This window comes from Salmo trutta, chromosome 2 (genome assembly GCF_901001165.1).
Source record: "Salmo trutta chromosome 2, fSalTru1.1, whole genome shotgun sequence".
In the NCBI taxonomy this organism is placed as follows: domain Eukaryota; kingdom Metazoa; phylum Chordata; class Actinopteri; order Salmoniformes; family Salmonidae; genus Salmo; species Salmo trutta.
Genome location: NC_042958.1, coordinates 74,630,437 through 74,643,485, shown reverse-complemented (window position 1 = coordinate 74,643,485; position 13,049 = coordinate 74,630,437). Strand labels below are relative to the sequence as shown.

At 42.7% G+C, this 13,049-nt stretch overlaps 1 protein-coding gene across 4 annotated transcripts in view; it reads right to left on the bottom strand.

Moving 5' to 3' along the window:
• The window catches only part of LOC115162910 (cadherin-23), a 712,130-nt gene that overhangs the window by 378,198 nt on the left and 320,883 nt on the right, over nt 1–13,049 (bottom strand). For all 4 annotated transcript variants that reach the window (XR_003869666.1, XM_029714423.1, XM_029714440.1 and 1 more), the window contains exon 12: nt 1,728–1,877. Coding sequence is in view for 3 of the 4 variants with exons in the window: in XM_029714423.1 (XP_029570283.1) it covers nt 1,728–1,877 (150 nt within the window). In the remaining variant the exon portion in view is untranslated. The remainder of the gene's footprint in view (nt 1–1,727; nt 1,878–13,049) is intronic.

The window sequence follows — 13,049 nt, the reverse complement described above, 5'->3', positions numbered from 1 at the left end:
CGGCTTGGCCCCTAAAACCCTCACAAACCTTTACAGATTGTCACGACTTCCGCCGAAGTCGGCTCCTCTCCTTGTTCGGGCGGCGTTCGGTGGTCGACGTCACCGGCTTTCTAGCCATCGCCGTTCCATTTTTTCATTGTTCCATTTGTTTTTTCTTGTTCCCTGCACACCTGGTTTAGATTCCCTAATCACACTGCATGTAGTTATTCCTCTGTTCCCCCCCATGTCTTTGTGTGAAATTGTTTTTGTTGTGTTTTGTGTTACGCGCCAGGCTGGGTTTTCCCCTGTATTTCTGTGGTATTTCACGAAGGATGTTTAATTGTTAAACATTTGCTTATTTTTGTGACTGTTTCGCGCCTTGCACTTTTTACCTTTGGCTGGAGGTTGACGCAGTGGCATCTGTCTGTTTTATTGCCTCTGCCTAAATAAAGTGTGTGCCTGTTCACAACTCTCTGCTCTCCTGCACCTGACTCCTCCACCAGTAGCGCACAACCTTGACACAGATGCACAATTGAGAGCATCCTGTCGGGCTGTATCACCGCCTGGTATGACAACTGCACCGCCTGCAACCGCAGGGCTCTCCAGAGGGTGGTGCGGTCTGCCCCCTGCACCCTTTTTATGGTTCTTCATATTAACCTTTTTTATGGTTCTTTTTGGTTGGTTCATAAATAACCTTCGAAAGGTTCTTTGTAGAGCCTATTGAAGAACCATACAGGGTTTTTTGTTCTGGTCAGCCATATTGTATAGTTAAAAATCCAGCGGTCTAAGGCACTAAGGCTTCACTATAGACCCGGGTTCGATCCCGGGTTGTGTCCCAGCTGGCTGTGACCAGGAGACCCATGAGGCGGCACAGATTTGGCCCAGCGTCATCCGGGTTAGGGGAGGCTTTGGCCGGCCAGGATGTCCTTGTCGCTCTTGCGACTCCTGTGGCGGGCGCATGCACGCTGACACAGTTGGCAGTTGTACGGTGTTTCCTCCGACACATTTGTGAGGCTGGCTTCTGGGTTAAGCGAGCAGCGTGTCAAGAAGCAGTGTGGCTTGGCAGGGTCGTGTTATGGAGGACGCATGACTATCAACCTTCACCTCTCCCGAGTCAGTACGGGAGTTGCAGCGATGGGACAAGACTGTAACCACCAATTAGCTATCACGAAATTTCGAAGAAAAAGGGGTAAAAAAAGATACATAAAATAAATCCAGAGATATTATTGTGTTAATTGACAAGCTACAGCTACAAAGATAATTGAGAAACAGTGACTGATTAAGTCAACCACTCTCAATTGGCAGGCACAAGGCTCTTAAGTGAGCATTTCACAAGACACTATCACTGGTCATATATAATATGTAATGGCATAACACAACACATTCGATAAACTGGCCACTCTCACTCATGGTTGCACAAAAAGAGCTACATTTTAATTATCACTAAAAGAGCAAATAACCCTTTTGTGAACTGCAAAGAACCATTGAAGAGCTCATGGTTCTTTGAGTCATTATTGTAAAGGTAAAAAAATGTACGTAGCAATCACCCCTTTAATCTGATTCCAGGGACACCCGCCCATAGTGTCTTTGCTTACTGTGCTCCATACAGTAGATGGCATGCTTGTTACAGTACATGTTACTAATAGTTTGTTTAACAAAGATAAAAACATGCCGTAAGCAAGTTTGTGTGTGTGTGTGCATTCGTGTGTGTGTGTGCGAGCACGTTTGTGTGTTTGGAGTGAACTTACAGAGAAGCTGTAGCTTTGGATGTTTTCGTAGTCCAGAGGCACGTCCACCCTCATCCTGATGTCAGCACGGCCCTGCACCGCTGTGGGTGAGATGGTGAAGTGAGCCGAGTTGTTCCCCGTTAGGAACACCTGAAACATACTGTTCACTCCCTAGAGGAGAGGATGGAGGGATGGAGTCACAAGGAAAAGAGAGTTAGATATTGGTTAAAGATTCAAAGGGATGAGAAGAAAAGCTGCAGTATGAGATGTGAGGCTGAATTACGAATTATGGATGGAAATTAGGTGTTTTGTTAAATCCCATATATTTACACTAATGTGAAAACAGAAATGTTGATAAAGGGTAACTGTTCCTGTTAAAATAAAAAAAGAGGTATGCAGTCCTGGTGCACACGCACATATCATGTAATTAAACATCTGAATGAATCTATCATAAAAGTATTAATACAGTACTATGGCAACAACATCTGTGGCAAAAAGTAACGACTATCCTCCTTAATCAGTCAAGATGCAGATGCTGTGCAGTATTATACATTAAGCATATGTCCTCCTACAGACTAGCATGTACACACAACTAGCATGTACACCAGGGGTGGGCAAAAATTTTGGCTCGAGGGCCACATCCAGATCAAAAAATTGGATATCTGATATTTTCGTAGCAATATCGACCAATACGAATTGTTTTCATTTGATGGCCTTTGTTTAACAATTCTAGATACAAACTACAAACAAGTTTATGTTCATGAGGCTAATAACAAAATATGTCAAATTACTTAAATATTGTAAAGGTGTATTATTATAATTATTTTTGTATCACAAAGGGAATAAAATACATCATAAATATATTGGAAAGTTCAAGAAAACATCAGGGAAGATCACCAAATATCAATTGTGTTTAGTAGCATCGTGACGAAACAGAAGACACGTGCGTGTTCCTGAGAGTCTTAGCTTTCAGGAATGGGGTAATAAGAGCTAATAACTCCAACCAATCAAAAGCTAGATCCAAATTTGTAGGAAGAAAACAGAAACCGCTGATATGGCGTACATCGGAGGTTACTCACGTAACCACTGTTCTATGACCTAAGCGGCACATTCAGTGAAAATTTTTCTTGCTGTTACTAAATCTACCATGGGCGCTATTAATCGACTTAGGACGTATTTTGCCCACCTCTGGTGTACATACTACTAGCATGTACACGAAAAAACCTTCATTATTGTAGTGTGTGAGTGAGAAAATGTATTTGACTTTATTCTGATTCTGAGCACAAGCCTTTTCAAAGCAGTGAGAAATGGAAGCACTCGATCGATGCCAGTCACAAGCATGTATTCACCCCTTATTGGTTCCATTCAAGAGCATTCCTTTTTTTAATCATCTCTACATGTCACTTTGCTCCTCTATCATCTCTCAATATCTCACTACCTCTAATCTATCTCATTCTCTCTCTTCTCTGTGTCTTTGAGATGCAGGGTCAGAGATTAGATAGTATCTCAGAGTAGCAGCTCTAACGTCCCCAGACTGGTGGTCTCCACACACACACACACACACACACATGCATGCAAGCACACACACACACACAAATCCATACACAGATCCCCACACACCACTGTGAACGCATGGCACGGTAATGAACTGTCTCATCACACACAGCCAATTATAAAGGCCCCTTTTTCTATTTCTGCAGGAATCCATTTGCTCGTGATGACAGCGGGGAGAACGATTGATCCGCAGAGAGAAAATTGTTTCAGAGTTCAATAATCATTTAACCTGGAGTGTTCTCTTTTTTTGCGGAAAAAGACAAGAAGAAAAGAGAATGAACAAGGGACGGAAAAAATAACCACCATAGTCCCTGTGCCCAAGAACACCAAGGCAACCTGCCTAAATGACTACAGACCCGTAGCACTCACGATCGTATCCATGAACTGCTTTGAGGGTTGTTAATGGCTCACGTCAACACCATTATCCCAGAAACCCTAGACCCACTCCAATTTGCATACCGCCCAAACAGATCCACAGATGATGCAATCTCTATTGCACTCCACACTGCCCTTTCCCACTTGGACAAAAGGAACACTTATGTGAGAATGGTATTCATTGACTACAGCTCAGCGTTCAACACCATAGTACCCTCAAAGCTCATCACTAAGCTAAGGATCCTGGGACTAAACACCTCCCTCTGCAACTGGATCCAGGACTTCCTGACGGGCCGCCCCCAGGTGGTGAGGGTAGGTAGCAACACATCTGCCACGCTGATCCTCAACACTGGAGCTCCCCAGGGGTGCGTGCTCAGTCCCCTCCTGTACTCCCTGTTCACCCACGACTGCATGGCCAGGCACGACTCCAACACCATCATTAAGTTTGCAGACAACACAACAGTGGTAGGCCTGATCACCGACAACAACGAGACAGCCTATACGGAGGAGGTCAGAGACCTGGCCGGGTGGTGCCAGAATAACGACCTATCCCTCAACGTAACCAAGACTAAGGAGATGATTGTGGACTACAGGAAATGGAGGATCGAGTACGCCCCCATTCTCATCGACGGGACTGTAGTGGAGCAGGTTGAGAGCTTCAAGTCCCTTGGTGTCCAAATCAACAACAAATGAGAATGGTCCAAACACACCAAGACAGTCGTGAAGAGGGCACAACAAAGCCTATTCCCCCTCAGGAAACTAAAAAGATTTGGCATGGGTCCTGAGATCCTCAAAAGGTTCTACCGCTGCAACATCGAGAGCATCCTGACTGGTTGCATCACTGCCTGGTACGGCAATTGCTCGGCTCTTGACCCCAAGGCACTGCAGAGGGTAGTTCGTACGGCCCAGTACATCACTGGGGCTAAGCTGCCTGCCATCCAGGACCTCTACACCAGGCGGTGTCAGAGGAAGGCCCCAAAAATTGTCAAAGACCCCAGCCACCCCAGTCATAGACTGTTCTCTCTACTACCGCATGGCAAGCGGTACCGGAGTGCCAAGTCTAGGACAAAAAGGCTTCTCAACAGTTTTTACTTTCAAGCCATAAGACTTCTGAACAGGTAATCAAATGGCTACCCGGACTATTTGCGTTGTGTGCCACCCCCCCAACCCCTCTTTTTATGCTACTGCATCTCTCTGTTTATCATATATGCATAGTCACTGTTAATACTACCTCAATTGGGCCAACCAACCAGTGCTCCCGCACATTGGCTAACCGGGCTATCTGCATTCTGTCCCGCCACCCACCAACCCCTCTTTTACACTACTGCTACTCTCTGTTCATCATATATGCATAGTTACTTTAACCATATCTACATGTACATACTACCTCAATCAGCCTGACTAACCAGTTTCTGTATGTAGCCTCACTACTTTTATAGCCTCACTACTGTATATAGCCTGTCATTTTACTGTTGTTTTATTGCTTTACTTACCTACTCTTCACCTAATAAATTTTTGCTCTATTGGTTAGATCCTGTAAGTAAGCATTTCACTGTTGTATTCGGCGCACGTGACAAATTAACTACACAATACATTTACTAAATATAATAATTAGTGAGTTTTTATCACAACCCGGCTCGTGGGAAGTGACAATGAGCTTTTATAGGACCAGGGCACAAATAATAATATAAAAAAATCAATAATCAATTTTGCTCTTTATTTAACCATCTTACATATAAAACCTTATTTGTTCATCGAAAATTGTGAATAACTCACCACAGGTTAATGAGAAGGGTGTGCTTGAAAGGATGATTTAAATCATTTTCCACACACAGTCTGTGCCTGTATTTAGTTGTTTTCATGCTAGTGAGGGCCGAGAATCCACTCTCACATAGGTACATGGTTGCAAAAGGCATCAGTGTCTTAACAGCGTGATTTGCCAAGGCAGGATACACTGAGAGCAGCCCAATCCAGAAATCTGGCAGTGAAACCTAAAAGGGTTCTACCTGGAACCAAAAAGGATCATACTATGGGGACAGCCGCAGAACCATTTTGTAACCTTTTTTTCAAAGAGTGTGAGATTTTTAAAAAAGCCCGGTGTGACATCAAGGAACTTTCGTGTGATTTTTGGTGCATAACAAATCAGTGTTCTCATCTGAAACAACAAAAATGAACTGTATGCGCATTACACCTGGTTTTATACTGAACAAAAATATAAACGCAACATTCAACAGTTTCAAAGATTTTACAGACGAATAAGGAAATCAGTCAATTGAAATACATTCATTAGGTCCTAATCTATGGATTTCACATGACTGAGAATACAGATATACCTCTGTTGGTCACAGATACCTTACAAAGTTAGGGGTGTGGATCAGAATACCAGTCAGTATCTGGTGTGACCACCATTTGCCTCATGCAGCGCGACACATCTCCTTCATATAGAGTTGATCAGGCTGTTGATTGTGGCCTGTGGAATGTTGTCCCACTCCTCTTCAATGGCTGTGCGAAGTTGCTAGATATTGGCGGGAACTGGAACACATTGTCATACACGTCGATCCATTGCATCCCATACATGCGTATGCAGGCCATGGACGAACTGGGAAATGTCCAGCTTCCAAGAATTGTGTACACCTTGCAACATGGGGCCATGTATTATCATGCTGAAACATGAGGTGATGGTGGCGGATGAATGGCAAGACAATGGGCCTCAGGATCTGTTATGATATCTCTGTGCATTCAACTTGCCATAGATAAAATGCAGTTGTGTTCGTTGTCCGTAGTTTATGCCTACCCATACCATAACCCCACCGCCACCATGGGGCACTCTGTTCACAATGTTGACATCAGCAAACCGCTCCATACACGTGGTCTGCGGTTGTGAGGCCGGTTGGACGTACTGCCAAATTCTCTAAAATGACGTTGGAGGCGGCTTATGGTAGAGAAATGAAAATTAAATTCCCTGGCAACAGCTCTGGTGATCATTCCTGCATCAGCGAGCCAATTTCACGCTCCCTCAAAACTTGAGACATCTGTGGCATTGTGTTATGAGACAAAACTGCACATTTTAGAGTGGCTTTTTAATGTCCCCAATACAACGTGCACCTGTGTAAAATCATGCTTTTTAATCAGCTTCTTGACATGCCACACTTGTCAAGTGGATGGAGTATCTTGGCAAAGGAGAAATGCTGACTAACATATTTGTAAACACATTTGTGCACACCATTTGAGAAATACGCTTTTTGTGCAAATGGAACATTTCTGGGATCTTTACACTGTGTGCACAATTATTAGGCAAGTTGTATGTTTGAGGATGAATTTTATTATTGAACAACTACAGCGCTCTCGGTCAATCCAAAATGTTAATAAACCTCAAACCTGAATATATAAGAAAGTAAAAGTGAGGTTTTGGCTTTCTTTGGAGAATATCTATGTGTGCACAATTATTGGGCAACTATTAGTGTGCAGAATTATTATGCAACTAAATGAAAAACGATAAGTTCCCCATCTCACTTGTTTATTTTCATCTGTTGAAGTGAGAATAATAAACAAACAACTTAAAATGTATAAATAAACATTTCTGACATTTCAAAAAAATATCAGTGACCAATATAGCCACCCTTCTTTTCAATAACAGTCATAAGCCTTCCATCCATGGAGTCTGTCATTTTCTTGATTTGTTGACGATCAACTTTTTGTGCAGCAGCAACCACAGCCTCCCAGACACTGGTCAGAGAGGTGTACTGTTTTCCTTCACCATAAATCGTCCGTTTAAGAAGGGACCACAAGTTTTCAATAGGGTTTAGGTCAGGTGAGGAAGGGGGCCATGTCATTATTCTTTCATCTTTAAGGCCTTTACTGGCTAGCCACGCAGTGGAGTACTTCGATGCATGCGATCAGTGGAGTACTTCCTGCATAAAAATCATGGTCTTCTTGAAAGATGCAGATTTTTCCTGTACCACTGCTTGAAGAAAGTGTCTTCTAAAAACTGGCAGTAGGTTTGGGAGTTGAGTTTGAGTCCATCTTCAACCCGAAAAGGTCCAACTAGATCATCTTTAATAATACCACCCCATAACAATAACCCACCTTCACCTTGCTGGCGTCTGAGTCGAAGTGCAGCTCCGTGGCCGTTACTGATCCAGCCACGGGCCCATCCATCTGGTCCGTCAAGAGTCACATCTCATCAGTCCATAAAACCTTTGAAAAATCTGTCTTCAGATATTTCTTGGCCCAGTCCTGACGTTTCAACTTATGTGTCTTGTACCTAAATAAATACATGATCTAAGTGATTGATAGTTGGTATTTAGCAGTCATAAAAGTATGCCTTACTTACTTTGAAGAGCTACAAAATAGTGATTTTTTTTCAGACAACAAAAGCAGCAGCTCTACAGAGATAAGATGATGACTTTGAATGAAATTATAGCCATCAAATAAATCAAATGTAATATACACAACAACTGAAATATTTCTTTAAAGTAGAGTAATGTGAATAAATTATGATTAATAGGAGATAAGCAGTGATGGACAGTCACTACCATCATGGGACTTTTATTCTGTGTTGTTACAGCATTCAACCCACATAATGCATAGTGCATTTCATGTAAAAAAAATGTTTTTACAATCAAACGAAATTCAAAAATGTGATTTAAAAAAAATATTGAACTGAACCAACCTCAAAAAGCACTAATCGCTCAGCACTAATTTTGTCCCAGTAAAAATGCTTAGATGTACTTTCTCTCATTTCTCCCATAACTATCAGTAAGGCTGAAAAGACAGGCTGAGTGGGTGGGGAGCTAATTGGCTGAGTGGGCAGGGAGCTCAGCTTGACTGACAGTTCTTTGAAACACCTATGTCAAGCAACTTGGATGCAGTGAGCAGTGGTGCAGTAAGATCATGAAGCTAGCTAGCTAATTCATCTTGGACAATTTCAGTTGGAACTGGACAGGGTGAGGTCTGGGTACACCTAATAAAATATATACATGTAATAAAATATATACATGTTCATAAACCACAATGTCAAGAACTCCCATTTGGCATATCTCTTCTATTGCATTTTGCTGGAGCACTGACATGTGTTGACATGACAACCTCGTCAGAGTTTTGAATGACCCTCCCCCCTTTTGTTTCATGCTGGCTGAAGACCTAGCTAACCAGTAGCTAACAAACACCAGCCACTAATGAAAGGGGAAACCTATAAGTATCTTTGCCATAGATGAATAGGAGAAACATGTAATTATATTTGCTGACACTCTGCAGTCACATTTTGGCACCAGAAGACTAGCTAGCTAGCTTTGTAAACCACACCCCTCTTCGAACATGCCTTCTGCGATGATGGTTATGAGGCGGTACTTACTTAAATTCAGTGCTAGAATAAGACGTTACCACTGCTGTATTGAAATGAGGGGCTTTATGTGATGTCACATGAAGACCTATATAATCCTATTTTGTTGCCTTACAATCTAGAATTAAAATTGATTTTTGGGGGGTTTGTGTCGATTGATTTACACAATATGCCTACCACTTTGAAGATGCAAATCATTTTTATTGTGAAACAAACAAGAAATAAGACAAAAAACGTAACTTAAGCGTGCATAACTATTCACCTCCCCCACAAAATCAATACTTTGTAGAGCCTCCTTTTGCAGCAATTACAGCTGCAAGTCTCTTGGGGTATGTCTCTATACGCTTGGCATATCTAGTCACTGGGATTTTTGCCCAGCAAAACTGCTCCAGCTCCTTCAAGTTGGATGGGTTCCGCTGGTGTACAGCAATCTTTAAGTCATACCAAAGATTCTCAATTGGATTGAGGTCTGGGCTTTGACTAGGACATTCCATGACATTTAAATGTTTCCCCTTAAACCACTCGAGAGTGTTGCTTTAGCAGTATGCATAGGGTCATTGTCCTGCTGGAAGGTGAACCTCTGTCCCAGTCTCAAATCTCTGGAAGACTGAAACAGGTTTCCCTCAAGAATTTCCCTGTATTCAGCACCATCCATCATTCCTTCTTTTCTGACCAGTTTCCCAGTCCCTGCCGATGAAAAACATCCCCACCCCATGATGCTGCCTCCACCGTGCTTCACTGTGGGGTGGTATTCTCGTGGTGATGAGAGGTGTTGGGTTTGCGCCAGACATAGCATTTTTCTTGATGGCCAAAAAGCTAAGTTTTAGTCTCATCGGACCAGAGTACCTTCTTCCATATGTTTGGGGAGTCTCCCACATGCCTTGTGGTGAACACCAAATGTGATTGCTTATTTTTTTCTAAGCAATGTCTTTTTTCTGGACACTCTTCTTTAAAGCCCAGCTCTGTGGAGTGTACGGCTTAAAGTGGTCTGTGGACAGACACTCCAATCTCCACTGTGGAGCTTTGCAGCTCCTTCAGGGTTATATTTGGTCTCTTTGTTGCCTCTCTGATTAATGCCCTCCTTGCCTTGTCTGTGAGTTTTGGTGGGAGGCCCTCTCTTGGCAGGTTTGTTGTGGTGCCATATTCTTTCCATTTTCTAATAATGGATTTAACGGTGCTCCCTGGGAAAGTTTCAGATATTTTTTTATAACCCAACCCTGATCTGTACTTCACCACAACTTTGTCCCTGACCTGTTTGGAGAGCTCCTTGGTCTTCATGGTGCCACTTGCTTAGTGGTGTTGCAGAATCTGGGGCCTTTCAGAACAGGTGTATATATACTGAGATCATGTGACAGATCATGTGACACTTAGATTGCACACAGGTGGAATTTATTTAACTAATTATGTGACTTCTGAAGGTAATTGGTTGCACTAGATCTTATTTAGGGGCTTCATAGCAAAGGGGGTGAATACCTATGCACGCATCACTTTTCAGTTTTTTTAGTAATCTTTTGAAACAAGTAATTTTTTTCATTTCTCTTCACCAATTTGGACTATTTTGTGTATGTCCATTACATGAAATAAAAATAAAAATCAATTTAAATTACAGGTTGTAAATACAACAAAATAAGAAAAACACCAAAGGGGATGAAAACTTTTGCAAGGTACTGAATTGATTATCCCGGACCAGGCCCTATTGCCCGACACTCGTAGAAGGCGAAGACGGCGCTATAGAGGTTGGCGCGATGGCATCCTGGTGAGACCACGGCGACGAATGAATAAATTGCCTCTACCCTCTGTTCTATTGTCAAATGTGCAATCGGTGGAGAATAAACTGAACAAGCTCCGTTTGAGACTATCCTATCAATGGGACATTAATAACCGTAATATACTATGCTTCTCGGAGTCATGGCTGAACAAGGACATGGATAATATAAATCTAGCTGTTTTTTCTATGCATCGGCAGGACAGAAAGGCAGAGTCCGGTAAGATCAGATATGTCTCTTTATTAACAATAGCTGGTGCGCAATCTCTAATAATAAGGAAGTCCAGAAGTTCTGCTCACCTGAGATAGAATACCTCATGATACGCTGTAGACCATACCTATTACCAAGAGAGTTTTCATCTGTATTTTTTGTAGCTGTCTATTTACCACCACAAACCATTGCTGGCACTAAGACCACACTCAACAAGCTGTATAGGGCCATAAGCAAACAAGAAAATGCTCATCCAGAGGTGGCACTCCTAGTGACCGGTGATTTTAATGCAGGAAAACTGAAATCCGTTTTACCTAGTTTCTGCCAACATGTCACCTGGTACAACTACAGGGATAAAATCCTAGATTACCTTTACTCCACACACAGCAATGCATTCAAAGCTCTACCCCACCCTCCATTTAGCAAATCGGTCCATAACTCTATCTTGATTTCTGCTTACAAGCAAAAACTCAAACAGAAGTACCAGTGGTGGTCCGATGAAGTAAATGCAAAGCTACAAGAATGTTTCGCTAGCATAGACTGGAATATGTTCCGGGATTCATCCAATGGCATTGAGGTCACAGGCTTCATTAATAAGTGCATCGACAATGTTGTCCCTACAGTGACCATACGTACATAGACCAACCAGAAGCCATGGATTACAGGCAAACATCAGCACTGAGCTAAAGGCTAGAGCTGCCACTTTTATGAAGCAGGACACTAAACCAGATGCTTATTAGAAATCTCGCTACGCCCTCCGACAAACCATCAAACAGGCAAAGCATCAATACAGGACTAAGATCGAGCCTACTATATGAGCTAAAGGACTTCTATGCTCGCTTCGAGACAAGCAACAATGAACCATGCATGAGAGCACCAGCTGTTCCGGACAACTTTATAATCAAATCATATCAAATTGTATTAGTCACATGCGCCGAATACAACAGGTGTAGACCTTACAGTGAAATGCTTACTTACGAGCCCCTAACCAACAATGCAGTTTAAAAAAAAATAAGAATAAGAAATAAAAGTAACAAATAATTAAAGAGCAGCAGTAAAATAACAATAGCGATACTATATACACGGGGTACCGGTACAGAGTCAATGTGCGGGGGCACCGGTATGTTGAGGTACTATGTACATGTAGACGAGCTTCAATGCCATACAACTCTCCTTCCGCGGCCTCCAACTGCTCTTAAATGCAAGTAAAACTAAATGCATGCTCTTCAACCGATCACTGCCTGCAACTGCCCACCCGTCCAACATCACTACTCTGGACGGCTCTGACTTAGAATATGTGGATAACTACAAATACCTAGGTGCCTGATTAGACTGTAAACTCTCATTCCAGACTCATATTAAGCATCTCCAATCCAAAATTAAATCTAGAATCAGCTTCAAATTTCGCAACAAAGCATCATTCACTCATGCTGCCAAACATACCCTCGTAAAACTGACCATCCTACCGATCCTCGACTTTGGCGATTTACAAAATAGCCTCCACAACTCTACTAAACAAATTGGATACAGTCTATCACAGTGCCATCCGTTTTGTCACCAAAGCCCCATACACTACCACCTTATCTCAGCTCACTGGTCACCATAGCAGCACCCACCCGTAGCATGTGCTCCAGCAGGTATATCTCACAGGTCACCCCCAAAGCTAATTCCTCCTTTGGCCGCCTTTCCTTCCAGATCTCTGCTGCCAGTGACTGGAACGAACTGCAAAAATCACTGAAGCTGGAGACTCATATCTCCCTCACTAGCTTTATGCACCAGCTGTCAGAGCAGCTCACAGATCACTGCACCTGTACATAGCCAATCTGTAAACTGCCAATCCAACTACCTCATCCCCATATTGTATTTATTTATTTATTTACCCATCAACTGATGAGGAGCTCCCATGGAATAGCGGTGATTTTCTTCGCCGTCCCTTGCCATCGCCATGCCGCAGGAGCAAACACACTCCACGGCAAGAATAAACAAACCTGTAGCTGAATATGCCACTCTCTCTCCCTCAGTCACTTTATGTCTCTCTTTCTCTCTGTCTCCCTCTGCCTCTCACTGTCTAACCCTCTGTCTAACCCGCTCTCTCAC